This window comes from Gorilla gorilla, chromosome 4 (assembly GCF_029281585.2).
Source record: "Gorilla gorilla gorilla isolate KB3781 chromosome 4, NHGRI_mGorGor1-v2.1_pri, whole genome shotgun sequence".
NCBI classification, from domain to species: Eukaryota; Metazoa; Chordata; class Mammalia; order Primates; family Hominidae; genus Gorilla; species Gorilla gorilla.
In genome coordinates, this window is record NC_073228.2 from 182,582,734 (window position 1) to 182,598,972 (window position 16,239).

Genomic DNA, 16,239 nt, shown 5'->3' on the forward strand with positions numbered 1-16,239 from the left:
TATCAAATATATTTGAGAGGCAAATCTTTTTCCTCCTTTAATGTTTGTTTCATACACATAGAATAATACTGTGTGTCTGAGATTCAGTTTTTGAAATGAAACATGGAGTCTAAGTGACCCCTTGTCGATGTGACAACGGACTGGTCTAGATCACAGCAGTTGGGTCCCATATTGTGACATGGATGCTTGCGAAAATTCTACTGTGACCTGTTGCTGAGGTGATCTGATGATATAGGTCTTGCCTTTCATTTTAACTGCCATTCTGGCAACTGAACGTTGGCAGTAAACGCAGCTTAGTTGTCTCAGAGGACTCACAATGGGATGTGTTTATAGTTGTTTTCTCGAAGGTATGTATGTTCATTTCCATCTTCTGACTGCAATTTCTTCAGATGAGCCAGTTTTCCTGTACGTTAAATGTCATTCTGATTTTTTTTTATTTCCCCAGCTCCTATTTGTCTACAGATTTATAAATATGTTTCAGAGTTTTATTACTCAATTTGTGTTTTTTTATTCTTCTATCAAGATTTTTGCCTCAAATACTTTTCTCTAGAAAATACACTGTTTCCAATGCCAATTTTTTTTTTTTTTTTTTTTTTTGGAAGAGTCTTGCTCTGTTGCCTAGGCTAGAATGCAGTGGTGTGATAATGGCTCACAGCAACCTCCACCTCCCAGGTTTAAGCAATTCTCCTGCCTCAGCCTCCTGAGTAGCTGGGATTACAGGCATCCGCCACCACGCCTGGCTAGTTTTCGTATGTTTAGTAGAGACAGGGTTTTACCATGTTGGCAAGGGAGGTCTTGAACTCCTGACCTCCTGATCCACCTTCCTTGGCCTCCCAAAGTGATGGGATTACAGGCATGAGCCACAGTGCCTGGACTTTTCTTTTTTTTTTTTTTTTTTTTTTTTTTTTTGGCAGAGTCTCATTCTGTCACCCAGGCTGGAGTGCAGTGGCACAATCTCAGCTCTTTGCAACCTCTGCATCCCAGGTTCAAGCAATTCTCCTGCCTCAGCCTCCCAAGTAGCTGGGACTACGGGTGCCTGCCACCATGCCTGGCTAATTTTTGTATTTTTAGTAGAGACAGGGTTTCACCATATTGACCGGGCTGGTCTTGAACTCCTGACCTTGTGATCTGCCCACCTTGGCCTCCCAAAGTGCTGGGATACAGGTGGGAGCCACCACACCCAGCCTCCCCCGCCACACACACACTTTCATAGACTAGATACAGAATAAACTGCTGAAAAATCCACTGGGGGGCCACATTTTCAGTTAATTGCCATTAATTGCTTCTTCAGAATGGTTCAGTTGAAGGGAAGTTTATTCTTGGCACAGCCATCAAGTGGTAGTTAGTTTGGAATGTCCTAAGTTCCGAACTACCTTGGGTGCCAAGCAGAACTTGGTCCCTTGCTGTGGTCAGTTGGTCATGGAGGGGTGCTCACTGCCAGACAGCTGACAATACAGGGCAATGGGTAGGATGACCAGACATTTGAATTTGTTCCTCAGAGAGGCTTCGTTTGCAGGAAAGTGCCATATTTTAGCCCAGGAGTTAAAACCTAGAGACAGGAGTTTTGTTTCGTTAAATGATTTGGCTTTTTTCTGGACTCAGCACCTCTTCCAAATACATCAACCTTCCTGAAGAGCCCTTGGTGCAGGAGGATTGAGAAAGGGAGTGGAAAGAGCTCCAGGTTCAGGGTCCAGGCCATGATTTAGAGGCCTCAGGTATTCAGGGATCTCTGTCCCCAGAAAACCAACCAAATTCTCGTCCCAGATCTATCATTCGTCAGTGTTGCGACCCTAGGCAGGTCGCTTCAAATCTCTTCATTTCACTTCCCTGAACCGTCAACTCTGAGTGGCAGCCCCTGCTCTGCCCATCTCTCTGGGCCGATGTGGGCATCACAGGAAATTCAAACAAAAACTTTTCACGAGTTCTAAAGCATGAGACCCATGTCAAGAATGAAAAGAATTTTAGCCTCCACTGCCCTGGAGTCCCCCAAGTGGCTTCTCTATTAACCACTACCAAGGGCCTGGCTTATTCTTCCAGACATGAAATAATTGAACACTTTATGGCACTTAGGAAGCACCCGTTTTAAGGCTTTAGGTCCATTTAACTATTCTTACCCTTTTAACATAACGTAGGCCATTAGGAGGCACAGAGGGATCTATAGAACTTCCTCAGGTTCTAGCAGCTTCTCAGAAGTCCCTGAGCTCAGATCCTATGCTCCGGACCCTATGCTCTTGGTCACTCCAATCTACTACCTTTCTGTAATGTCTCATCTCAATACAGGCATTTGCCTGCACACTTATACGTGCAACCCACAGTGCAAGTCTTTCTGAAGCCCAACTCAGATTCAGAGGGTTTTGCTCTGCAGATGATGAACAATGGAATCAAACATTTAAGCTGTGAATAAATAATTACTCATTTCTCTGATCTTTTGCGGCAAGACACCAACACCTGTCTTTATTTTAATTCATTTCCCAGTGTGTTGTGACGAGGATGAAATAGTGTATCCTAGGATGCCGGGGGAATCCACCGTCTGCCACCGCGAGCGTGAGAAGAAAATCACCTATCACTGGCATCACTGGCATCCCGGCCATATATACCCTAGAGTTGAATCAATGGAAGGTGTTGTGGAAATTCAGTCATTCAGTTCATTCATGATATGATTTCTAGATTCTTCAGTGTCTCATATTTCAGACAATTATAAAATTGCGATGCTATATTCTTTATTTCATGTGTGCATATTTAAATGTGTTAAGTCAATCACTAGTGCTACAACCAGAGGAGTAAAGGTGTATTTCCATTCCAGATTTGGGTTTACTTTTAATAGTAAATAACATCTCAGTGCAAATTGTAGACATTTTGCTGATTGTTAAAACATTAATTAAAAAGGATCTTTTTCTGAGACAGTGTTGCCAGGTTTGTAAAGTAATGGACATCACTTCAAACTATTTGGAAGTAACTGAAAAATGGAGGAAGTGGCAACAAAAATTTCCATATACCCGCCTTCCTCAGTGTTTTTTGGTGATCCCGTCTTTGTGAGTGTGATAACGCTCGTAACAATGACTGAGCCGATAGTGATACATTCTTACGAACAGAAGTCCAAGGTTAGCATCAGTGACTGAGCCAATAGTGATACATTCTTATGAACAGAAATCTAGGGTTAGCATCAAGGTTCACTCTGTGTTGTCCAGCCTATGGGTTTTGACAAACTGACAATGTCTTTTGTCACCCTGACGGAATAATTTCACATCCTAAACATGACCTGAGCTGCATCTACTAATTCCTCTCCTTTTCTGAGGATTCCTGACAACTATGGATGATTTTACTGCCTCTATAGGTTTCCTTTTCCAGAATTTTACAGAGTTGGAATCATAGAGTATGTAGCTACGTATAACTAATTTATTTTACTTAGCAATATACATGTAAGATCTTTTGTATCGTTTTGAAGCTTAACAGCTTAATAATTCTTATCAGTGAACAATAGTCCATTGGTTTCATCAAACAGGGTTAGTTGGTTCACTCACTGCCTGAAGACCATCTCAGCTGCTTCCAATTTGGGTAATTATGAATAAAGCTGCCCACATTCTTGTGCAGATTTTAAGATGAACATAATTTTCTAATTCAGCTGGGTAAATATGTAGAATTTTGATCACTTGCTGGTAAGACTATGTCTTCCATTGTGTTAGGTAGAATTCACCAGTACAATTATGTGGGCATTTTTTTTTAAAGTTATTACTTCCTGATTAAATTCTATAATGATAGAGGCCTACTCAGATTATCTATCTCTCCTTTGGGTGGTTATGGTAGTTTCTCCCTTTGAAGGCATTTGTCCATTTCATCTAAGCTAGGAAATTTGTGGGTGTAGACACTTGAATCTGACAAGTTGCCTGCTTGGTTCTCATCAAAGGCTACTGTGCTTCCTGTCATTCCTACTCTCAAACTTTTCAACAGACTTTCACTCCTGCACTTAAAAAATTGCAGGCATAGATTTGTTGAAAGTATTGTTATTATTTTCTTAATGATCATGGGATCAGCAAGGATAATTCCTCTTCTATTCATATTGTTTGTACGTCGTGTCTTCTGTATTTTCTTTGTGATTAGCCTGGCTGGAGGTTTACCAATTCTATTGATCTTTTCTAAGAAGCAGCTTTTGGTTTTGTTGAGTTTCTTTATTTTATTATTTCTATTACATTGATTTCTGCAAATATTGTTATATTTTGGGGGAGGAGGGTTGCCTGGTTTACATTACACTATACTTTTTTCTCTAGTTTCCTAAGGTGGAAAGTAAGACATCTGGATTTGGATTACATTTAGTTTACTGCACAGAATTGTGAATGGCACTGGTGCCCCTGAAGTGTGCACTTGATTATTAAAATAATAAATACGATGTATTTTGGCCACAATACTGATTTTAAAGCCAATTAAATGGATGATAAGTACAGGAGGAGCATATGTAGATCAAGGAAAGATAAATGACATTATAACATTTCAACAACAAAAGAAATTTACCAGGCCTCGAAATGCACAAGGGGGTGATGGGACACTGTCACGAAATCAGCAGTGCATTTGTGTGCCACCCTGTGTGAACTCTGCCTTTTTCGCAGTGGTGTGGGGGCTTAGCCAGAGAACCAGGTCCTGACTTCTGTGGCTTTCCTGATGGTCTCATTTGCCTTCCCTCATCACCCAGGAGGGTGTCCCAGTGGCAGCCAAGTTTCTACCCTTAACCCATCTCCTTTACACATGCCAGCCCCCTGTCCTTAGCATCCAAGGTTGCCTAAGGGATTCCTTCAGTGGAACCAACATGATGACAGTTACTCTGTGTTTCCTAGATTACGATGAGGACCTGGTGCAGGAAGCTTCATCTGAAGATGTCCTGGGCGTTCATACGGTAAGTTCTTCTTTATGTTTCTGAGATGGAAATTTTGTTGCTCTTGGCTCTTTTTTATTTTATTTGAATTGAGATATGAAAATCTTACCATGTACATTATACATGACTTACAGAATATTTTGGTGGGAAAATGTGAGGGTCATTACCAGGTAAGAAATGATCTCAGATGGCATTCTTAGATGACACCTTCAGTTATGAACTGTATAGCGGAAAGAATTTTTTTAGGGGAAAAGCTTTCTTCTTACAACATTGTGACTATACAACCAAAACAATCTTGAAAGTCTTGCATAAAAATCTTGTGCCTTTCCAGAAGTGTCTTCGAGGCTTTAGGACCATTGCCTCAACCACTGTCTCCCATCTGCTTTTCTAATGTCACCAAGTAAAGAAAAGACTTGTATGGTGAAACCCCATCTCTACTAAAAATACAAAAATTAGCTGGGCATGCTGACTGGCTACTGTAATCTCAGCTACTGGGGAGGCTAAGGGAGCAGGATCGCTTGAGGCCAGGAGGCGGATGTTGCAGTGAGCCATGATCATGACACTGTACTCCAGCCTGGGTGACAGAGTGAAATTCCAGCAAAGAAAGGGAGAGAGGAAGGGAGAGAGGGAGTAGGGGAGAGAGAGAGAGAGAGAGAGAGAGAGAGAGAGAGAGGCAGGAAGGAAGGAAGAAGGGAAGGGAAGAAGGAAGAGAAAGAAGGAAGGGAAAGTAAGAAGGAAGGAAAGAGAAAAAGAGAAAGAAAGAAAAAGAAAGAAAAGAAAGGAAAGAAAGAAAGAGAAAGAAAAAGAAAGAAAGAGAAAGGAAGGAAGGGAGGGAGGGAAAAGGAAAACCTGTGCACACAGGACACAGCATGGTCTGACCCTTGTAGTGTTTTGTTTTTCTCTAAATGCAGGTGGACAAAGACACAGAGAGAGACAGTACGTATTCTGGAATCACCCCTATGCTGAGGAAAAATTCTAGTGTTGACAAAGGTGACACTTTCTTGCCTCATTTTTTCTGGAGAGCCACTCTGGTTTGAACTTCCTGCCAGAAATGTGGCTCAAGCACTTTTGTCTTGACGAGTGAAGAACCTGGTCAAGAAATGTGACCGTTGACTCTGGTGCTTGGAAGGAACAGGGTCATTTGGATAGAAGAGGGTGTTGTGAATCAGAGTTGGGAGGTATGGAGGAATGAGTCAATGTGGAATGATTGTGAATGTCTCTGCGAGTTTGTGTGCTTTTCCCCAGAAAATACATTCCCATATGCAAAGCACAACACAAAGACTGATATTCTAGAAACAAAATTTGATCACTACTGCATTTTTGCAAAAAATCAACCCATTCATTCCTCACCACAGCTGTAGCTGAAGGTAAGTTTAATATCCCAAGTCCTCACATGGAGATGATGTAGAGATGAATTTTTCAGGCTTTTGGTCTCCTAAATGGAAATGGCATAGATGAACTCAGGAATGGGTGGAAGGGTGATGCTGTGGGCTACTAGTCTGAAGTTATAACATGGCCCTGGTGTAACTTGTCACCATGTCAGAGAGTCCTTAGCATCTATGTGTATGTGGAAGTATGTTGGCCTATAAAGATCTCCAGCACTGTATACCACAATAGAATGGTCTCAATGGTCAGCTGACCCAGAGTTTGAGTAGGTTCATTGTACAGTGAACTTGGGTGCGGTCATTAATATGAAACATACAGAGGGAGCTGCCAGGCCATTGGTCTTAAGTGATGGGGTATTCCTCAGTTCCCGGTCAAGGGCAGAGAACATTCAGAGATATATTCTATTATATTTAATGAGATCATCACCAGAAACGTTAGAAATGCTCCAATTCAGTAGCACACATACCCAAGACACAGCACCCAACAAGATCTCACAGAGCCAATTGGCTGTTAGCCTGGTGCCCATCTCATCTGCTGGAATCTCTGCACAGCTGGGTAACAGAGGGTCAGCGCCTCCACCTGCTGTCACCTATGAAGGGCTGTCCCATTCCTGGAGCCAGTGTGAGTATGAGCAACAGCGGGCCCCATGACACACACACACTGTGTTAAAAGAAAGAGCAGAAGGACAAATATCACAGGCCAAGTAGAGGTCATCTTTAAATGGTAGGATAATTGAGTATTTTCAAATCTTGGTTTAGTCTTCTTTGAAACAAAAGGTTAGTGAATATGTAGAATATTTTGGCTAGAATTATATCACCTCTTTGAAGAAAGGTTGCTTTTTACCTCGTACAAAATGTTCTGGCTGGAGACGGTGGCTCATGCCTGTAATCCCAGTGCTTTGGGAGGCCAAGGAGGGCGGGTCACCTAAGGTCAGGAGTTCAAGACCAGCCTGATCAACATGGAGAAACCCCATCTCTACTAAAAATACAAAATTAGCTGGGCATGGGAGCACATGTCTCTAATACCAGCTACTCAGGAAGCACATGTCTGTAATACCAGCTACTCAGGGAGCACATGTCTGTAATACCAGCTACTCAGCTACCCATTCATCGTCCACCACAGCTGTACCTGCAGATAAGTTTAATATCCGCAGTCCTCAGATGGACATGCTGCAGAGCTGAATTTCCCAAGCTCTTGGTCTTTTAAATGGAAGAGGCACATGTGAACTCGGGAATGAGTGGAAGGTTAATGCCATGGGCTACTACACTGAATTTGTCACAAAGCCCTGGTATAATTTCTTGCTAGGCCAAGTTATTCCAGCACTTCTGTGTGCATGTGGGAGAATGAAAACCTATTCAGATCCCAAACACTATCATTATCGGATGGTGTCAATGGTCAGCTAACCCAGGGTTTGTTTGAGTAGGTACATTGCACAGTGGGCTTTAGTGTGATCATTAATGTAAAACACACAGAGTCCTCAGGCTTTTGGTCTACAGCATTGAGGTCATTCCTCAGCTCCTGCTCAAAAGCAGACAATAATCAGTGCCATACGCTATTGTATTTAAGGAGGTAATCACCGCAAGTCTTAGAAATTCAGTGGAAACCAATCCCAACACATAGCATCCAATAAAATCTCAAGACTCAACTTGGGTGTTAGCCTGGCACCCATTTTCCCTGCTGGAATCTCCTGCACGGCTGGGTTGGAGAGGGTCGGTGCCCACCCCTTGCCCCGCCTCGCTGCTCCCCATGACAGACTGTCTCTGTGCTGGAGTCAGTGTGAGCATAAGCAGCAGTGAACTCCATGGTGCACACACATGGTGTTGAAAAGGAAGAGCGGAAGAACAAATATCACATGCTAAGTAGGGGTCATCGTTAAATGGTAGGATAGTAGAGCATTTTCAAATCTCGGTTTATTTGCCTTGTAACAGAAAGTTAGTAATAAAATCTTCTGGCTAGAATTAAATCTCCTATTTTAAGAAAGGTTGCTTCTTGTTTAGTACAAAATCTTCTAGAAGGGATGATAAACAGATCAGCAGCACATGTGGATTCTGAGGAGGAAATGACTTTGGCAGGGATCAATAAGAGGGCAAGTTAGCTCAGTTCACATTAGGAAGGAGGAGCCCTAAGAGGCTGCCAGGGACACACAGCCTGCACTGCGAGGTGGGCAATGTTTGAGATTGGCTATTATATGTTTATGAGGCGGCCTGGAGCTAGGAAGCCAAAGGCCCTGATTCCCTTTCTTCCTGCATCTCTCCTGTGCCTGCTACCCTCCTCCCAAACCCACCTCAAGCAGTGTTACTGAATTGTTCATGAGCACCACCACCAAGGTGCTGACGGTCACTCTGTATCCTCCTAGTTGAGATGAAACGGCAACTACGGCGACTACGGGAGCTCCACCTATACAGCATATGGAAGAAGTACCAAGAGGCGATGAAGGTCAGGCCACCTGGATTTGTCTGAGAAAAAACTGTTGCTTTCTTAGCTTTATCTTATTTGGATTACATTAAGATATGAGAACCTGACAATATGTATCTTAGTTACACAGTGTCCTTGGGGGGAAATGGTAAGTGAGAGTCTGTCCCCACTGAGGCTTGATTTAAGACAGTGGGAGAAAATGACAGCATCAGTCACACATTGTGGGGCAGGGAGCTTTTGCCTTACTAATTTTGTTCTTTCTTTGGAGCAAAATCAGTTACTTGCCAACCAACATGGACTCGAGAGGAAATATCCTCTGAGAAAAATGTGTGTCTTTAGTATGAGTTGATTTGCTCTGTTCTTCTTTGGGGTTCCTTTGAACACTGGTTTTTCCATCTTGTTTTCTAATGTCACTAAGTGAAGAAAAGTCCTGTGCTCACAGGACACAGCATGGTCTGATGCTCATAGCAGTTTATTTTCTGTCATTGCAGACATCCTTGGGAGTTCCACAATGTGGTACGTATTGGGGAACCCCTCTCATACTGATGAGTAATCCAGATGTTGAGGAATGCGGCCCTGTCTCACTGGCTTTCCTGTAGACGGGCAGCCTGAGCTGAGCTTCATGTTGTGAATCAGGACCTAGACTGTGATGGGAGAAATGGTTTTTCTAGATAAGAAACAGTGGCCACATTCTGCAGTCCCCGGGAGCAACTGTGTTCTCTGAAGGTGGGGTGGGATCCCGTGCAAGGGGCCTGCTCATGTCTTTTGTGAATTCATGTGGTGCCGTGGTCAGTGAGTCTGGGGGCGTGTGTGTGGGTTTCCGCACTACATATCCCCGGATTTTCTAGCGTCCACATTCTCAACAGAGATTTCCGTCACCATTGCAGTCCTGTTGCAGGCACAAAAAAAGATTAACTTGTAAGCTTCCAATGTTTGCAGTTTATTTCATGCACAGGGCACTTTAATAAACCTAAAAGAAATCCTGTCAACACAAAGGCAAATTCTTACTGCGCACACATAGAACAGGACTGTGTCAGGATCTCTGCTGATTTTATTTTTTCATTCGGAATTCCCTGCTATACTTTATTTTCTAATAAACCTCACCTCTTCACAGGCCTTTCTATTTCCTCTGCCACTGGAGTGGTCATGACACCTCACTCTAGCCCCTTCCCTCCTTTACAAGCCTTTTATCTACCAAAGCCCTCAGAATTGACCCTCCACCACCCATCTTGAGCAGGGAGAGTGGGGCAGGGCTTCTTCCTGTGCATTTAGACCCTGGAGCAGCCTCATGCTACAGCGAGTTCTGCTGGGAAACTGAGAAGAGAGGAGCCTGCAGGTGGGGTTGGGGTGAAATCACCCCAACTTTCTCCATTGAGGCCTCATATTGACCATAAGATAATGGGGCCCAGAATGGATAATTCCAGGGTCATATAGAGTTTCAGCCTTGTATCCCTCAGCCTAGTCATGGTTTCTGTGTGCTCGGCTCAGAAACTACAACATGAAAAGAAAACCAAGGGGTTTGCCCTAGGGTCTGAGAGGCAGGGTGAGCACTTGCCTTCCTAGCATGATGGAGGGTGGCTCATGCACTGCAGGTGGGAAAGCAAACTCGACTGTGGTACTGCAGAGGCTCCACGATGTCCCCATTCAACCGACTGTTGGCAAAGGTGCTTGTTTGTTTCTGAAGGCTGTTGCAAAAAAACAACAACAACAAAAAACAAGTGAACGCAGTTGGTTTCGGTGAATAGGAATACAAACTCAGCCAAATTTAGCTTGAGTTTTTTCTTGGAGTATGCATTTGGTGGAAACTTATTGTGTATAAATCAAATTTGATTGCTGTGTAGGTGTCATTACTTATCCCACATTGTAAAACAATCAGGCTGGTGTGATTTTAAAATGTCCGTCACTAACCTCAGAAACTGTCTCCTCATAACCCGATTCCCCTAGTCATCTTTAATCTCTAGAATATAGTTTTCTGTGGTACTCAGGGGGCTTTCTGCTGTGAGGGATTAAAGGTACAAATCAATGTTACCAACATTGGGGCTGTAAAAATTCATAGACAGCTGCCCGTTGGGCTCTATGTGAGAGAGAGCAGGCTACAGCCTTGGCCTGGGCCTGCAGAGGAATATGATTTGGAGGAGCAGAAGGAAGGCATGAGGGCAGCAAAGCCACGAGGGAAGCCAAGGTGCAACATCAGGAGAGTCAGTTCTACATCACCTGGGCACGGCCGGAATGTTCAAGCCTCATCTGAAGGAGGAGTTGAGCTCCAACTTCACGGCTGGCCTGAACATTGGCCATCTTCCCAAAAGCCTGGACAGAGGAGCTACTTTCTTGTTTCTTGTCTTCTCCATCTCCCTGTGTGTTGACAGCAATGGCACCACCAGAAATTAGTGAGAGACAGAGAACAGGAGTGAGTTCCTGAAATGTTCAACTTAGCCCAGAGAGGACATGATCATTAGGGATGGACTTCAGGGTCAGGCCAGACACAGAGTAGTTGCCAGGCTTGATCACCCTGTGGCTGGGACAAAGATCAGCTTCTGGGAGTCGCTGGACAGGTGGTCCTTGTGTAGCTACTATTGGCCAAGAGTGTCCTGGCCCAGAGTTCCGTTTTACTGGAGGGAGCCTCAGCTCCCAGGCAGGGCAGCTGCCCAATGCTAGTGTTGGAGGAGGTGAGGAGGGGACCTTGCTCTAAGGCAGGCTGAACTCAACAAAGGGAGAGGGGCTGCCCTGGAGTTTAGGTGGTCCTTGCAACCCTCCCGTGTGATCCATAAGAGATCAGTTTCTCTGAGACAGCCTTGCAATCATCAGTCCCAAAGTCTGTAGTCTCCTACTCACAGGTGGAGGAATCCTGGCCATGGCTGGTCACTGGGAGGGCAGGGACTGTGTCCTCCTCCTTCTTTCTCATCCCAGAGCTCAGCTCTGGGAAGCCCATCTTGGGCCCCAGTGATGTTCCGATGCCTGCATTCCTGTTCTGAGATCTAGCACAAGTGTGCAAAAACTTTCTGCTCATTTTCTATAGTCTCCGGGTTCCCACACTTACCCAGTTACCTGCGTGGGTTGTAATCCAGGGTCAGGGAGAAGAGGGCGGGCTCCTCAAACAGTGAGGTTTTCTCTTCTCTGCCCCTGCGGTTCTGGTCTGTCTGTTCCTGAAGTGTGCACTGAATGATTACAATAATAAATTTTGTATATGTTTTACCACAACAATGTCTGAAGTTCAATAAAATGAATGGAAAGTGCAAGAGAGGCATATGTAGACCCAGGAAAGATAAATGACATTGTCACATTTCAACAAGAAAGTGGAAATTTCCCAGGCCTCAAAACGCACAGGGGAGTGATGGGACACTGCCATGGCATCAGCAGTGCATGTCTGTGCTGCCAAGGCTCTGTCTTCCGTGGCTTTCCTGATGGTCTCATTGACCTTGCTTCATCACCAAGGAGGATGTTCTGGCAGGAGGTCCATTTTTGCAGTTAACCCCCCTTGTCTACATGTGCCAGCCCCGTGTTTTTAGCACGAGTCTGCCTGACGGATTCCTTCAGTGCACCCAACGTGCTGACAATTATTCTGTGTTTCCTAGAACATGACGAAAGCTCATCACGTGAGCGTCCACCCGAGATACTCTCGGAGACATTGCCAGGCTCTGTCAAGGTAAAGTCTTTTTTGTTTATCTGAGGTGGGAATTTTATTTCTCTTAGTTTCCATAGAAATTGAGATAAGAGATGATCATCTTACCATGTACATTATAGATGACTTACAGAATGTCTTGGTGGGCAGCTGTAAAGTCAGAGTCAATTACCAGCAAGAATGAATTCAAGATGACAGGTTCACTTAAAAACTCTAGGGCAGTAAGCATTTTCCATAGGAGAAGTGCTTTCTTCTTGAAACTAATCATGCAATGAACATGCAATGAAAATAAACTTGGAAATCATGCACAGAAAACTTGTGCCTTTCCACGTGCCCTCTAGGCTTTAATTTGGGGCCCTTGTGTTGACTATTTTCACTATTTCCATTGGGCTTTCTATAATGTCAACAATGCAGAAAAGACCTGTGCACACAGGCCACAGTGTGGTCTGACCCTCATAATGTTTTTCTTTTCTCTATTTGCAGAGAAGTGTACGCTTTGCATCAGAAGGTATGTATTCTGGGTTTACTCTTTTTATTGTTTTTATTTTGCTTGCAATTCTAGGATGCATGTGTAGAACATGCAGCTTTGTTACATCGGTGTAAATGTGTCATGGTGGTTTGCTGCACCTAAGCCTTGATCATGGCACTGCATTCTAGCCTGGGCAACAGAGTGAGATTTCATCTCAAAAAAAAAAAAATGCAGAGAACAATCAGGGACATATTCTACTATGTTTAATAACATGATGGCCACAAGTGTTCCACATGCCCTTATTCAGCCCACACATCCAATACACAGTGCAGAATAAGAGCTCAAGGAAGAATTGGGGTGTTATTCTGGTGTCCATCACCCCAGTGGGATTTCCTGCACAGCTAGTTTGGAGAGTGTTAGCGCCCCCACCTACTGCCCCCCATGATGGTCTGTCCTAGTGCTGGAGTCAGCGTGAGCATGAGCAGCAACTGACTCCATGGACACATACATCGTGTTGAAAAGGAAGAGTGGAAGGACAAATAAGCTAAGTGCGGGTCATTTTTAAATGGTAGGATAACTGAGCATTTTCAAATCTTGGTTTAATTCTGTTTGACTCAAAGGTTCAGTGAAGTCATAAGTTTTTTTGACTTCAGGGTCAGGCCAGACACAGAGTAGTTGCCAGGCTTGATCACCAAAGGTTAAATTTTTTTGAAGAAAGGTTGCTTTTATGCAATACAAAATGTTTTAGGAGGGATGATGAGCAGCAGCAGCACATGTGGATCCTGAGGGGGAAATGACCTCAGAAGGGATCACAAAGGGAGGGCAAGTTAGCTCAGGTCAGATTAGGAAGGAGGAACCTGAGACGTTGTAGGGAAGCACAGCCTGCCCCTATGGTGTGCCATCTTTGAGATCAGCTGAGTGCCATTGATGAGCTTGCGTTAGCCAGAGGACCAAGGCTCTAGTTCCCATGGCTTTCCTCGTTGTCTCATTTGCCTGTCTGCACCACCAAGGAGAAAGGGCCTGCGGCTCCGTCTGGGGTAGCCCACCTTCTTCACACATGCCAGCCTCATGTCCACACCACCCAATACAACCTGAGGGATTCCCTCAGCGGAATCCATGCAGTGACACTTACCCTATTTCTCCTAGATCATCTAGAGGAGTTTGTAGCAGAATATCTACCTGAAGCATCCAATCAGAGTCTCCTCACTGTTGCCCATGTAAGTTGTTCTTTTTTTGTCTGAAAGGGGAATTTCATTTTCCTAGGTTTCTTTCAATTTCACTTGAATAAAGATAGGAAAATCTTACTGCCATGTACATTATACATGACTTACAGAATTTCTTGGTGGGAAAATGTAAAATGAGAATTCATTACTAACTAAGAACCGATTGAAGATGGCATTCATAGATGACAGCTTCAGTTACAAACTATGTCAGCAAGCATTGTCCTCAGGAGAAAAACCTTTTTGAGAATTATGAATTTGCAACCAAAATAAATTTTAAATAATCTTGCACAAAAACCTGGTGCCTTTCTACAGATGTTCTCTAGGCTTTATTTTTGTGGCCATTGCCTCCACCAGAATTTCCCATCTGGTTTTCTAATAGCACCAAGTTTAGAAAAGACCTGTGCACAGAGACAGCATGATCTTACCCTCATGGTGTTTTTCTTTCTCTAAACGCAGGCAGACGCAGGCACCCAAACCAATGGTACGTATTCTGGGATCGCCTTTTTGCTAAGGAAAAATCTAAGTGTTGAGAAAGGTGACACGTTCTTGCCTGCTTTTTCTGGAGAACCACTCTCATTGGAGCTTCCTATTGGAAAATGAGGTTTGGGAAGAAATTTCTAAGAGTGTACTGACGAGTGGTGACCATCCTACGTAGTCTCTGTTAGCTGCCGTGTCATTCTATGAAATCCAATGAGGTGCATCAGGGTGGGGGGCGGGTATAAGGAGAGAGTCTGTGTATAGTGATTATGAATGTCTTTGGGAGGATGTGTACATTTCTCCAGATAGCATGCTTCCATGTGCACAGCTCAACACAAAGATGAGTGTTGTAAATAAAAATTCCATTACCACTGCACACCTTAACATCAATCTGCCCATTTATCCTCCACCACAGCTGTAGCCGAAGGCCAGTTTAATATCCCCAGTACACAGTTGGAGATAGTGCAGAGATGAATTTGCCAAGCGCTTTATCTCCTCAGTGCAAGAGGCAGAGGTGAACTCAGGAGTGGGTGGAAGGTTGATGCCATGGGCTACTACTCTGAAGTAATCACATGGTTCAGGTATAATTTGTTGTTATGCCAGAGAGTTTTAGCACCTATGTGTGCATATGGAAGTTGGATGGCCTTCAGAAATCCCAAACACTGTCTCTCATATAGGATTGTCTCAATGGTCACGTAACTCAGTGTAGGAATAAGTACATTTTACAGTGGACTTTGGTGTGGTGACAAATGGGAAACAGACATTGAGAGGTCAGGCTTTTGGCTGCAGTGCTGTGTTATTTTCTCATCTCCTGATCCAAAGCAGAAAATAATCAGGCGTGTTATATTGTATTTAATGGCATAATCTCCACAAGCCTTACATATGCTGCAGTTCAGCACACACCCCCAAGACACAGCACCAAATAAGAACCGAAGGAAAAACTTGAGTGTTATCCTGGTGCTCATCTTCTCTGCTGGACTCTTCTACACAGCTGGGTTGGAGAGGTTCAGCACCGCCCCCCCCGCTGCCCCCATGATGGGCTGTCCTAGTGCTGGAGCCAGTGTGAGCATGAGCAGCAGCAGGTCCCATGGCACACACACACTGTGTTAAAAGGAGGAGCAGAAGGACAAACATCACGGGCCAAGTAGCAGTCATCTTTAAATGGTAGGATAATTGAGTATTTTCAAATCTTGGTTTAGTCTTCTTTAAAACAAAAGGTTAGTGAATACATAGAATATTTTGATAGAATTAATCTCCTCATTGAAGAAAGGTTGCTTTGTTTCTAGTACAGAATATTCTGGTCAGGCGTGGTGGCTCACACCTGTAATTCCAGCACTTTGGGGGGCCAAGACTGGTGGATCACCTGAGGTCAGGAGTTCGAAACCAGGCTGACCAACATGGAGAAAACCCATCTCTCCTAAAAATACAGAATTAACCGGGCATGGTGATGCATGCCTATAATCCCAGCTACTCAGGAGGCTGAGGCTGGAGAATCACTTGAACCTGGGAGGCAGAGGTGGTGGTGGGTTGAGATTGCACAATTATACTCCAGCTGGGGCAAGAAGAGAGTAACTCCATCTCAAAAATAATAATAATAATAATTCTAGGAGGGACAAAATACACAGCAGCAGGACATGTGGATCCTGGGGAGGAAATGACCTCTAGGGGACCAAGAAGGGAGGGCAAGTTAGCTCAGGTCAGATTAGGAAGGAGAAGCCGTCGATGCTCCAGGGAAACACTGTGTGGTGTGCCCTGTTTGAGATGGGTTACTTCATCTCAAAGAGGT

The 16,239-nt window shown here is 44.1% G+C and overlaps 1 protein-coding gene across 10 annotated transcripts in view; it reads left to right on the forward strand.

Annotated features, from left to right (window-relative positions):
- The first annotated feature begins 203 nt into the window (after positions 1–203).
- LOC115933006 (protein FAM153B) overlaps positions 204–16,239 on the forward strand; it is a 37,676-nt gene continuing 21,640 nt past the window's right edge. For 8 of the 10 annotated variants that reach the window (XM_063707054.1, XM_063707055.1, XM_063707058.1 and 5 more), the window contains exons 1-10: positions 204–347; positions 2,476–2,619; positions 4,827–4,885; positions 5,776–5,800; positions 8,607–8,686; positions 9,157–9,181; positions 12,238–12,308; positions 12,768–12,792; positions 13,900–13,970; positions 14,433–14,457. In XM_063707054.1, the coding sequence (XP_063563124.1) occupies positions 317–347; positions 2,476–2,619; positions 4,827–4,885; positions 5,776–5,800; positions 8,607–8,686; positions 9,157–9,181; positions 12,238–12,308; positions 12,768–12,792; positions 13,900–13,970; positions 14,433–14,457 (556 nt within the window). In that variant the 5' untranslated portion in view covers positions 204–316. Of the gene's footprint in view, positions 348–2,475; positions 2,620–4,826; positions 4,886–5,751; positions 5,801–8,606; positions 8,687–9,156; positions 9,182–12,237; positions 12,309–12,767; positions 12,793–13,899; positions 13,971–14,432; positions 14,458–16,239 lie in introns of those variants that run through there. The other 2 variants (XM_063707061.1, XM_063707062.1) reach the window with 2 other exon arrangements.